A 13782-nucleotide genomic window follows, 5' to 3' on the forward strand; every position below is an offset into this window, starting at 1 on the left:
AGCGGGCTGTGCGCGGGGCTGTTTTGGCACCCTAAAGTGACCACCGCCACCTCCTGGAATTCTTGGGATCCCTGTTCAGTGCTTTCCCTGGATATAGCATTTTCCACAGCTCTTCAGAGGTCTAAATAAGCTTCGGCTAGTAGTCTTTTTTTTGCTTGGCCACATACCCACATACTAACCGGTCGTGTCATGCTGCGCCAAGGTTGGGCTGAACTCACAGATCTCAGCTAGTTTCCTGAAGCAAGCCTGAAGTTCGCTGCTGCCTTCGCCTTGGGCGTGTGCAGCTTTGTGGAACCAGAAACGGCGCATTATCAGTGGCAGTTTCGGGTCGAAATGTCCCCTTACCAGGGAGGCGAACAAGCGGGTGTCCAGAGGGTTCAGGTGGGTTAAACCTTTTACATTGCTGATCATGAGCCCCCCACAAGCTGTCAGCAAGGCAACAATTTGACGCTCATCATCAATAATCGCGTTGGCGCGGAACAAGAACTGCATCCTCTCTATATATTATCCCCAGTCATCCGTACCTGCATTGAATGGCTCCAACTTCTCAATATACGGAATTGTGATGGCTTCCAGTGGAGCCTGACGAGGCCTAGATGAGGTAAACCGGGCACATAGCAACTGGTGTCGATAGCAGATCTGCTGAACCCTCATCGCCAGTGTTAGATTTGAGCTAAGCAACCACGCCTAAGCAGTAGTTTTGAGCACAAAGAGGTTTATTACTCACTAGTCAAACACCACCGCTCCATGGAGGATCTCCTTCCCCGACCTGGGGTTGCGGTTTTTATCCTGGAGGGGCTACCTGTTATAACCCCTGATGGTTCCTATCCCGTGACCTCTATTGGGTTTATAACAGTTGTGTTGATCCATATTTTAAAACCAGAGATATGCTGGGGAATCCCCTTTGGAGGTTTTCAGGTGAGGGTGCGCAAGGCAATTGCCACAAATCCTCTGGGCTGGTGTGGCGGTTGGGTGTTTCAGCGCCCGAGGGTCGGCCATGCCTTCCCCTGCATCATGTGTCCCCATAATGGGGGCAACTCCAGCTCCTGCCTGTCTGTCTCAATGACCACCCATAACTACCACTGACCGCGGAAGCTGCTGGCCACGCAGCTAATAGGGAATTGGCAATCACAGTAAAATGTGCAGCTCTCAAGTGCATTCCCATGGGTAGACATGCCATGTCGCAGGTGGGGGTTATTGCCTCGCATCCCAATCAAACCATGAGGCCTCAATCCTGCGCCTGAACACTGGAGAACTCAACACCATGGACGCAGCAGCTAATATCCGAACACCCAGGGACTGGGCCTCAGCACCAGGGACATTTCTGTGACCAGAGGATGGACCACAGTGCACCTCAGTGGAAACCAGCTCCCAGTCCAGGTAACGTGAGTAGCGGGTGTCTGGGGTACAGGGCCTGGGATGCGGCTGGGATGTCTGGACAGGGTAGGCTCGGTTGCACCATGAGGGATAGCAGGGGATGTGAGGAGGGGAGCAGTGGGGAGCATTTTGGGACTGGATGGTCCTGGAGCAGAAAACACCGCTTGTTGTCAGTCTCTCACCCTCCAATTCCTTACAGATATTACCCGGAAGCTGTTCTCGCAATGCTGCTGGCAAGCCAGGCATCTGGATGCTGGAGAAGTCAACGGAAGCAGCATCAGCATAGGCTTGAGGTGGTGGCTCATGAGCAGGCCCCATCCCACACCCTGAGGACTCAGCCCCCCCATCAGGCCAAGGAGGGACCCAGAGGCGGAGGCGAGCAACAGCCCAAAGTGTGCAGCTAACACTGGTCCTTCGATCAGATGATAGAGAGGGTGTGCCGCAGGAGGCTCCATCTCAACAAGAAGACTGTGTGGTGCCTGTGCCATATCCTTGCGGATTTGGCACCACATGAAGGAGGAGAGTACCCAAAGGCAGCCCTGAACTTTTACGCCTGAGGATCATTCCAGGGCTCGAATGGGGACTTGTGTGGAAGTTTACAAGCTGCAGCGCATAAATGCATCTCTGTTTGCCCGGGCTGCTATCTATATAAACTTTGACCTAGACCAGGCCCAACAAGATGCCCGGACAGCACGGATGCCCCAGTTCCAGGGGGTAATAGATGTGTTGGCACTGTCAGTGGGTTACTGTCAAAGGCAGGGGAATTATGATAACCCACTGTGACCTGAGCGCTGGTGCTCATCAATCTATGCCATAGTCTGGCTCCTGCCTGTCCACTGAATGTGTGCTTACACCCATCACTTACATGTGATATACCTTGGAGAGAAATCCAGGACCACCATGACAGTGGGGCTGGGGAAAACGCATGAAGGTCGGCCTGCATTGTGGAATAACGTGCCAGAGACATCACATATGTTCGGGTGCAACATGTTTTAATGCTGTGTATTTGTGACCCTAACTGCCCCTAGCCCCAATGGTGCCTTCCCCCTCTTATCCCCATAACCCCGTGCCCTCTCAGTAAGCCTGCTGTGCTCTCCCACTGTGTCTAGGTGTGTCCGCAGGATGCACATCAGAGGTGGAGGCAGCCTGCTAATTGCCGCGTCCCCATGGCCTTCGATGCCCCTGGCGGTATCCTATGGGGCTGGGGGGCCCGGCCAATCTGCCAATGGCATATGACCCGCCACACCACCCTGTTCCGGAGGCTGACTCCAAGACGCGCCATTGTCATGGTGGAGGGGTAGGGAACTCGGGGGAGTTGGTGGCTCCGGGTTGGCACTCAGTGCCCCCTCCTCCCAGTCGGTGCCTCTAGGGCCCTGGTGGGTCACCTCGGGACAGAGGGGCAGCTCTGTCATCTGGCTCTGCCAACCTTGGCAGCTCTCCAGTGTCTGCACCATGGTGTTGATGCCCTTGACGATGCTCCTCAGTGACTGGGACATGCTCTGGAGTACCAGACAAGGTCCACTTTAGATCGGGTCATCTCCTCCGGCGACCGTGATAAGCTCTGGAGTGCCTTGGCAATGCCCACCTGAGACTGGAACATGCTCCGTAGTGCCTCAGAAAGGTCCACCTGGGACTGGGACACGTCTCCCAGTGACTCGGACATGCTGCTGAGGCACTCAGCCATGGCCGTCACAAACTGAGCCAAGCCTTCGACATCTCCACTTGTGCTGCCGACGTCGTGCATCAGGGTCTCCACTGCAGTTGTCACCCTAGCAGTGTTGGCCTTGATGGGATCCGGCTGGGTCCTGACACCAGCAGACCTCCTGTCTCTCCTGGACGTTCCTGCCTCCAGCTGATGTGCATCTGCAATTGTGTGGTGCTCACAAGAATGTGCCTCAGATGTCTGTCCACTACTTTCGCCCACCTAGGTGTCTATCTCTGAGCTGGAGGAGGGTGGGGATGACAGCTGTGATGCAAATATGATGATCTCTTTGGAGCTCCTATTTAGCCTTCACCTCACCACTTTCAAAAAATTGCTCATGCCTTTCCCTCATTTGCCTGAAGTTGGCTTTTGGAAAATCCACCAAGCTCCCGAACACTAAATCAAACGTGATCTTTTGGTACTTTTTATCGCCCAATGTTGGCAAGACATTCACTTCCTATACATAACCATGATTATTTGTTGAGCAGCGTTGGCTTGGTGGTATTGCCACTTGACTAGCAATCTAGAGATCCATGGTATTGCTTGAAAGACCTGAGTTTGAATCCCACCACAGCAGATGATGGAATTTGAATTCAATAAAAATCTGGAATTAAAACTATTTTACCATAGAATCCCCACAGCGCAGAAGGAGGCCATTCAGAGACTAAGGGGCAATGTGGCATGGCCAATCCACCTAAACTGCACAGCTTTGAACTATGGGAGGAAACCGGAGCAGCCGGAGGAAATGAACAGAGACACTGGGAGAATGTACAAAGTCTACACAGACCGAAGGCCGTATTTGCACTTGGGTCCCTGGCGCTGCGAGGCTGCTGTGCTAACCACTGTGCCACTGTACCGCCCATTGTCAATTCTTGTTAAAAACCTGGTTCTCTAATGCACTTTCGGGAAGGAAATCTGATAGCCAAACTGTCCTTATCTGGTCATATGACGCCAAGCCGATAACAATGTGGTGAGTCTTAAAAAACCTGCTGAAATGGCCTAACAATCCACACAGCTCTATCAAACCTCGACAAAGCCTGTAAGCATTGAAGTCGGACAGTCCAATGGCATTAAATAATTCACCGGAAATTCAGCCCTATCGACCCTACAAAGTCCTCCTTGTTGAGGTTTGTACCAAAATTGGGAAGGCTATCCCACAGACTAGTCAAGCAGCAGCCTGACTTAGTCATACTCAGGGAACCATTTCGCACAGAAAATGTCCCTGACATCACCATCAGCACCGGCAGGACAGACCCAGCAGAGGTGGCTGCTCAGTGCTGTCAAATTGGGAGGGAGTTGCCCTGCAAACTCTCAACATTGAATCTGGACCCATGAAGTTTCATGGCATTGGGTCAAGCATGCACAAGGAATCCTTCTTCTTACTACTATGTCCGACCAAAATGCCACCCCCATCTCCCCACCCTGTCCGCCTCAGCTGATGAATCAGTACTCCTCCATGTTAAAAACACTTGGAAGAAGCAATGAGGGTGCCAGAAGGGTGATCCAGAATATACTTCAGAGTATTGGGTGGGGGATTGCAATGCCTATCATCAATAGTGGCTTGGTAGCACCACTACTAAATGAACTGGCCAAGTCCTAAAGGACATAGCTGTTAGACATAGCAGCAACAGGTGGTGAGGGGACAAACAAGAGAGAAAACACACTTGACATCATGCACACCAATCTGTCTGCCACAGATGCATCTTCCCATGACAGTATCGGTAGGAGTGACCACCTTGTGGAGGCAAAGCCCCATATTCACATTGAGGATACCCTCCATCATGTTCTGTGGCCCTGCAACAGTGGACGGCATGGTGGCACAGTGGTTATCACTGCTATCTCACAGCGCCAGGGACCGAGGTGCAATTCCGGTCTTGGGTAACTGTGAAGTTTTCAAGTTCTCCATGTGCCTGTGTGGGTTCCCTGCAAGTGCTCCGGTTTCCCCCCACAGTTTAAAGATATACAGAATAGATGGGTTGGCCATGATAAATTGCCCCTTAGTGTCCAAAGGTTAGGTGGGGTTACGGGATGGTAGGGATAGGGCAGGGGAGTGGATGTCGACAGGGTGCTTTTTCAGAGGGTCTGTGCAGACTCGATGGGCTGAATAACCTCTTTCTGAACTGTAGGGATTCTATGATTCTGAATGGGATAGATTTTGAACAGATTGAGCAGCAGGTGGACATACATGAGGCGCTGTGGGCAACTAGCAGCAGCAGAATGCATGCAACAACAACCTGTAACCTCATGAGCTGGCATATGCCCCAATCTACCATTACCACCAAGCCAGGGGATCAACCCTAGTTCAGTGAAGAGTGCATGCCAGGAGCAACAGCAGCAGAAATATCTAAAAGATGGAAAAGTACAACCCAGGACTATTTGCAGTAAGCATCTGCAATAGGTAGAGCTATGTGATCGCATAACCAAAGGATCTGATCTAAGCTAAGGATGTAATCCTGCCACATCCAGTCGTGAATGATGGTAGACAATTAAATAACTCACTGGATGAGGAGGCTCCACAAAGATCCCATCCTCAATGATGGGGGAGCCCAGCACATCAGGAGGCTGAAGCCAAAAGTGCTAAATGGATGATCCATCTCTGCCTTTTCTGCAGGTCCCCAGAATCACAGATGTCAGTCTTCAGCCAATTCGATTCAGTCCACCTTATATTAAGAAATGTTTGAAGGCACTGGATACTGCGAAGGCTATGGGCCCTGACAATGCTGTGGCAATAGTACTGAAGACTTTCACTTTAGAACTTGCCGCACCCCTAGCCAAGCTGTTCCAGTACAGCTACAACACTGGCATCTATTTGGCAATGTGGAAAATTGCCCAGGTATGTCCTGTCCACAAAAAGGAGGACAAATCCAACCTGGCCAATTACTACCCTGTTGGTCTACTTTGAATCATCAGCAAAGTGATGGAATGGGTCATCAACAATGCTATCAAGTGGCACTTAATCAGCAATAACCTGCCCACAGACGCTCAGTTTGGGTTCCACCAGAATCAATCAGCTCCTGACCACATTACAGTCTGGTTTAACACCCCAGGAAACATACTTCCCAGCAATCAACCATACAGTCTGTACATATTTCTTTCCCTTTTTCACGCCCCCCCCCCCCCCCCCCCCTCCAGTCTCCCTTCCCCGTCCGCGACGAACAGCTCCTCAAACACGGTCACAGACAACCCCACCTTTTTTCAAACACCCCTTCAGAGCCCCTTAACTAATACTTGATCTTCCAATACCTAGGCCCACTCCCCCACCCGATCCCAGAATATTCATTTTCACCACTTGCATCCTCCCCGCCAACATTAAGACCCTCCCTGGTCTCTTAAACCAGCTTCGTTAAGTTCCACTTATGGAGCCCCGTCCATTCCCTCGCTACCTGAATCCCCAAATACCGAAACCCATCCCTCGCTACCATAAATAGCATTCCCCCTAAATTATCCCACTATCCCAGCTCATTCACATGAATACCTCACTTTTCTCTACATTCAGTTTGTACCCCAAACCTCCCCAGCAGGCCCATAATCCTTCCCATACTCTCCAATGGATCCGAAACATACAGCAAGAGATCATCGGCACCAAGCGACACCCGATGCTCCCTCTCTCTCCTCATAATACCTTGCCACTCCGCCGACCTCCAAAAAGCCATCGGCAACGGCTCTATGGCCAGCACAAACAGCAACGGTGACAGCGGCACTCCTTGCTTTGTACCCCTGTGCAAGTCAAAGCTTTATGAGCTCGTACCATTCATCTTCACACTCGCCCTTGGTGCCACATACAGCATCCGCACCCATGCCACAAATCTTGGCCCAAACCCAAACCTTCCCAAAACCTCAAACAAGTACTACCACTCCACCCGATCCAGTGTATTCTCTGCGTCCATGGACACTACCACCTTCGGTACCAGAGCCCCCGAAGGATTCATCATCACATTCAACAGCCGTCTTTTATTACTCGCGAGCTGCCTGCCCTTCACAAAGCCTGTTTGATCTTCTGTAACTACCCCTGGGACACAATCCTCCATCCTACCTGCCAACAACTTAGCCAATACTTTCACATCCGTGTGCAATAATGATATGGCTCTATACGACCCACATTCCACCAGGTCCTTCCACTTTTTCGGGATTAGTGTCATTACCACCTGCGTCATTGCGTCCGGCAACTCCCCCTTTTCCAGTGCTTCATGAAACGCCCCCAACAGATGTTGTGCCAGGTCCATCGCAAATTGCTTATAAATTCCACCGGGTACCCATCCAGCCCAGGGGCCATCTCCAACTTCATACCCCTGATACAATCCAGCACCTCCCTCAGTTCCAGGGGCTCCTCCCACACCTGCCTCTTCGCTTCCTCCACCTGGGGAAATTCCAGCTCGTCCAGAAACCGCACCATGTCCCCCTCCTCTTTCCCCATGTCCGCCTCGTAAAGTCCTTGGTCGTACTCCCTAAACACCTCATGTATCTTCCCTAGCTCTGACACCACATCCCAAGCCCCAGTCCGTATCTTCAATATTTCCTTGGACGCGGCCTGCCTCCATAGCTGGTGCACCAGCATGCGGCTTGCCTTCTTCCCCATGCTCATATTGCACCTCTCCTGCCCTACAAAGTTGCCCTACCGCCCTCCCCGTTGTCAGCCTATCAAACTGCCCCTGCAACTTTTTCCTCTTCACCAATCCCTCCACAGTGGGCACTCTTGAATATTCCCTGTCCACCTCCACTATCTTGCTCAGGAAACAGTCATGTTCCTCCCTCCTTTCCCTATTCGGACGAGCCTTAAACAAAATAATTTCCCCCCGGACCACTGCCTTCAGTGCTTCCCAAAAAATGACACCTCTCCATTCTGATTCAGCTCCGCATACTCCTTAATTTCCACCTGTACCTTATCACAAAAACCTCAGGCGTCACAAAGCAACATTCCCGCCCTCAAAGGTTACCCATAGTTTGGCTGAGTACAACACCCCAAAATGAACCTTGTGACGGTACAAGACTACTTGGCCTTGTTGAACTCTGCCGGTCACTTCGCCAGGTCGGCACCAATGTCCTGATATATGGACAGCATGGTCACACAGCGGATAGCACTGTTGCTTCACAGCTCCAAGGTCCCAGGTTCGATTCCCGCCTTCATGGAGGCTGCACGTTCTCAATGTGTCTGCGTGGGTTTCCTCCGGGTCCTCCGGTTTCCTCCCACAAATTCCACAAATCCAGAAAGACACGCTGTTAGGTAATTTGGACTTTCTGAATTCTCCCTCTGCGTACCCGAACAGGCGCCAGAATGTGGAGTCGAGAAAATTTTCACAGTAACTTCATTGCAGTGTTAATGTAAGCCTACTTGTGACAATAAAGATTATTATTATTATACATCCAGATCCGGTTTCCTTCCCAGCTGCAATCCTGACTAACCCTGGCCCACCTCAAGATCTTCTCCTTGTCCTGGAACTTGTACATAAGCACAATCACTGCCCGCAGTGACTCCCCCGCTCTTGGCTTCTGCCTCAAGGACCTATGGGTACAATCCAACTCCGGAGCTTTGTTGAGAACCTCCTCCTCCACCAACTTCGCAAGCGTTGTTGCAACATAGCCCATGGCACTCGTTCTTCCACTCCCTCCTGAAGGCCTGTAATGCAAAGGTTTTGCCACCGAGATCTGTTCTCCTGATCCTCCATGCTTGCACGCAGCATCTTGCATACATCTCCCAGTAACGCCATCTCCGCTTCCAGTGACATGCGCCTTCAAGTGCTTCTCCAGCCGATCCAAGGTTGCACAAAGAGATGCTATTGCCCCCAATCACCTTCGACCAGTCGCCCTGCATCTGTTTCTGCTGCTGCCCAAGCTCTTCTTTGATACAGCTCATCAACTCATCAGCTAATCAGCAGTCCCATTGACAGCTTCACTATTGATATCGACCCTTTCGCCTGCCATTTTTCCAGCTTGTGCTGCGCCACAAATCTCTTCCAATTCTTCGACCAGGCTCTTACTGACTTTAATCAGATATGATACCCCATAGACATATCAATCCGGGGGAGAATTCAACACCCTCCACTCTCCTCATAAGGTTCTGCCAAAATCCCCCCAAAATCGGGTAAAAAGGTCAAAATACGACACCTCCAGACCGAAGCCACCTGTGTGCAACCAACCATACCATGGCCACCACCGGAAGTCCTCTGACTTAGGAATATATCACCGTTCCTTTACTGTAACTGGGTCTAACTTCTGAAACTCCCTTGTGAACAGCACTGTACTTGCACCATATGGGCTACAGCAGTTCAAGCTCACCACCACCTTCTTCGAGGCAATCATGGATGGGCAAAATTGCTCACATAGCCAGTGACGCCCACATCCCATGAATGAATGCACAGGGCAGCACGGTGGCACAGTGGTTAGCATTGCTGCCTACGGCGCTGAGGACCCGGGTTCGAATCCCGGCTCTGGGTCACTGTCCGTGAGGAGTTTGCACATTCTCCCCGTGTCTGCGTGGGTTTCACCCCCACAACCCAAAAGATGTGCAGGGTAGGTGGATTGGCCACGCTAAATTGCCCCTTAATTGGAAAAAAATAATTGGGTACTCTATGAATGAATGCACAAAAATATTCACTGTTACTAAGAAAGCATATTTTCCTCTTTGTTGTGCCTGTGAATTTGACATCTCCCTGGTGCAGTGAAGACGAAAGGCAAGATATACGAGCCACGCTCGAACGGGAGTGCGAAACGGCCAGTAGATACCAGGTGAAGCCTCCTGTAGGCATCCCGGCAGCCACTGCGCCTCATTAATCAAGTCCCGCGAGGAGTCAGGATCAGGAGCCTGCTCACAAAGGGCAGGACCATGCCGTGCACGCGTAAGTAGGCCTTAAACCTACTAAGACCTACTAACCCGTAATGTACCAGCCTCCCAGCATCTACCAGCCTCCCCAGGGATTCTTGAGCCCGGCACTGTTCAGTACTGGTCACAAAAATGTGGACCAGGTGGAATAGCACCCATGGTGTCTCCCAGACCATCGGAGGCCCTTGGGGGTCAGGGATAGTGCAGTGTGGCTCCCTGACCCTCTCTCTGGAACGTGGGAAACTTGGCACTGCCCGGCTTGCACCTTGGCACTGCCAACCTGGCGCTGCCAAGGGCCAGGGCCCAAGGGGCCATGCCGATGAAAGGACGGTGGAGGGGGCATGAAGGGTGGGGGGTGCAGGATAGGTAAGAAGGAGCCACTGGGAGGTTGGGGGGTGACGGGTGGGGGTCCTGGGAGGAGGGAGTGCCTGTAAGGGGGCATGGGAGAGCCTGAAGAGGAGTGCCACCAGAGAGCCCAGAGTAGGGTGTCTCCAATTGGGGGATTGTGGGGTAATGCCCATGTGTGTTGGAGGAGGGGGGTAACATTGCCAATGGGGATTGTGCGGAACCAACAAGTTCACTTCGAGATCTACCTCGCGCCCTTTCAAAATGACGGCCCGATCTCTGAGTTCAGCTCCTGAGTGATTTACCAGCTGCATTGTGCTCGAGGTAGATCTGGGAATGAACTCCCGCAGGCCTCCCGGCAGCCTTTACGCCTCAGAATCGTGCGGCGGAATCAGATCCAGCCCAAAAGGGTGACCAAACGCCTCACGCCTAAATAGGTTTTAAACATACTTGGCGAGCATACCCGATATCTACCAATGTCACATGATCCACCATTCAGCACTGGTCAACATGAACGTGGACCTGGCAGAACGGCACCCGGGCAGTTTCCCAGGCCCTGGGTGGCCAGGAATAGTGTAGGGTGTTCCCCTGACCCTCTCCCTAGAATGCGAGCACCTTGGCACTGACAGGCTTGCACCTTGGTACTGCCACCCTGGCACTGCCAAGGTGCCCAGGTGGCACTGGCAAGCTAGCAGGTTCACTACCAGGGTGACAGTGCAAGTGTGCCTGCGTGCTAGCATGACACTGCCAATGGTCAAAGACTGAAGGGGACCATGCCCATGAATGGAGCCTGGAAGGGGATATGAACGATGGGATGCAGGGCAGGTAAGTAGGGGCCTCTAGGAGGTTTGGGGGGGTGATGGGTGGGAGTCTTGGAAGGAGGAGGCTATAAGAGGGTGTGGGGGAGACTGAAGAGGCGGGGCCCAATGGCAGGGTGACCTAATTTGGAGATGTGTAGAGTAAAGCCCATGTGTGTGGAGGGTGTCATTGCCCATGGGTGGGTGGGGTGGGAGACCCACAAGCTCACTTAGAGTTTAGGGCACGCTTTCAAAATGGCTGTCTGATCTCTGAGTTCAGCTCCCCGGTGATGAAAAATATTCTAAGGGCACTATTTCCCGGCAGCATCGCGTCTAAGCGAGAATGCGACGAGGCTGTTAAATCATGGCAGAGGCCAAAATTGACAACTGCACCGCATGCTGATCTATTTGCTATCTCACTGGCCCGCTCCCATAAGCGAAATCAGGATCCCGTCGTATCATGGCAAGAAACCAATAACACCACTTAAGCCCAATCTCTATACAATTAAAGGAAGCAACCACCTATCTAACGGCCTCCCGTGATCTAATGCCCTCCCCAGCAAGTAGCACTTGGGCACATACTAGTACTCCTTTTGAAAACATGAATCTGACAGAAGGACTGCTGTTGGAGCCCAAGGAGGGTAGTAGCCATCTCCGCTCCCAGGCAATGAGCCTGGGGTCGATGTCCTGGTGCTCAGAGCTGGTTGGGGGATCTCCCAGGAGGGCCAGCCTCAGTTGGGATGGTCCATCATCGGGGTGGGGGAGGGGGGTAGCAATGTTCCAGTGCTGGGGGTGGTGACTGGCCATGGGGTTGGGGTGGTGGGGGTGGGTTTCACAGTGCCCGGGGGTCCGCCATGCCATCCACGGTACCGTGTAGTCTCGTTCTGGGGGCAACACCAAGCCAACCCTCTTGCCCTACTGACCACCAATAACTCCTACTGACCGCGGACACCTCTGGATGCACGGCTGAAGGCTATTGCTAATAGAGAATTGGCAATCATAATTAAGTGGGCACTTCACACATCCCAAGTGGATTCCCGTGGTTGGGCTGGCCATATAGCATGTGGGGATTATTGCCTAGCATCCCAATCAGACCGTGATGCCTGGACATTGTGCCTGAACACTGTGGGAGGCAACACCACAGACGCAGCAACTAACATCCGAGCACCAGGGGCTGGACACCAGCACCAGGAACACCTCCATGGCCAGAGAGTGGGTGTATGCACTGGGGAGCCCATTCTTAGTCTCCTATATCTATCTATGCGCGCTATTAAGAATATAAATTACATTGTAAACCTTCCTTTGTTTACATTTTAGGTGAAACTATATATAATTATACAGATGACGCTGGATATTGCATCTTTGCAAAATGCAATGAGATTTGTGATATTGAAAAACATATCAGGCCTTGTGGAACCACAATGCCTACTCCTACAAGTGCACCGACAAGTAATGTCAGCTATACAACTGTATCAACTGAATCTTCCCCAGCACCAGTAAAATGTCCAGATTTTGATCCTCCAAGAAAGGCAAGTATATGTTCCATTATAAAGGCATATGTTTTGTCACAAGACAATGTCAGTTTTATTGTGCAGTGGGCAATCACCATGTTATTAATGGCACAATAATTATGTCACTACATGCATGAGCATGGTGTATTAAATCAAATCAGTTATACCATATTATAGTTACCATAACTGGCCTGTTCAGCAGGATACTTCCAACCTAAGGAGACAAACGTTCAAACTCAAGATGTGTTTAACATTCACAATCAAGTTGTCTTCAGCTCTGATTGAGCTATTTTAAGCAGCATTATGTAGTACAGTAAAGACCTTTCATTCACAGGGGTTATGTTCACACAAAATTGCGAATGACGGACATACTTCATAATGGGAGTGAATTAAATGATACCAGCCAGCCCAAAATTTGACATTTTTCGAGGAACAGAGGCAATAAATACCATGTCAAAACTAATTCACACAGAAATTGTTTGCCAATGCAAGAAATCAAGAGCAGTGTAAAATTTGTCACACCGAGGAAATTATGTCACAGTTAAGAGTACTTTCCTCGAGAGCAGAAGTAAAGGCAGTGGGTCAAGAGGCTGATGTAGACATTGATATGAATGAAAATAATGATGTTATTCTTGACTGCTTTGTCTTATGCTTTTCAATGTTGTAAACTTCTCGATAAGGGGCAGTAGCAGTGTCAATAGTTCTACAAAAGGCAAGACTTCCCATGCTTATATATAGAACATAGAACATAGAACAGTACAGCACAGAACAGGCCCTTCGGCCCTCGATGTTGTGCCAAGCAATGATCACCCTACTCAAACCCACGTATCCACCCTACACCCGTAACCCAACAACCCCCATTAACCTTATTTTGTTTAGGACACTAAGGGCAATTTAGCCTGGCCAATCCACCTAACCTGTTGCCTGTTTTTTTTAATTTTCAGCTGACCTTGTGAAATGAGACTTCATAGGTTCCTCTCCCACTCCTGTGTCTGTTTAATTTAATTTCATCAATTCAACCAATTCTTTATTTCTCTATTTTTTACCAATGTGCCAACTCAGGCGGGAAAAACAGGGTTTAGCCTGCTGGCTGAATTGCCGGTTCTTCCGCTGTATTTTTTGACACATAGTAAATGGGATGAGTATAGATGGTATTTGATGGCTGGCATATACACAGTGGGCCAAAGGGCCTGTTTCTATGCTGTATCACTTTCTGACATTCGTCAAAAGAAA

At 50.7% G+C, this 13782-nt stretch overlaps 1 protein-coding gene across 1 annotated transcript in view; it reads left to right on the plus strand.

Moving 5' to 3' along the window:
• The window catches only part of LOC119970928 (mucin-2-like), a 254661-nt gene that overhangs the window by 150703 nt on the left and 90176 nt on the right, over window positions 1–13782 (plus strand). Inside the window, exon 31 of the mRNA XM_038806037.1 lies at window positions 12356–12567. Coding sequence (XP_038661965.1) covers window positions 12356–12567 — 212 coding nt within the window. The remainder of the gene's footprint in view (window positions 1–12355; window positions 12568–13782) is intronic.

Source organism: Scyliorhinus canicula, chromosome 9, assembly GCF_902713615.1.
Source record: "Scyliorhinus canicula chromosome 9, sScyCan1.1, whole genome shotgun sequence".
Taxonomy (NCBI): Eukaryota; Metazoa; Chordata; class Chondrichthyes; order Carcharhiniformes; family Scyliorhinidae; genus Scyliorhinus; species Scyliorhinus canicula.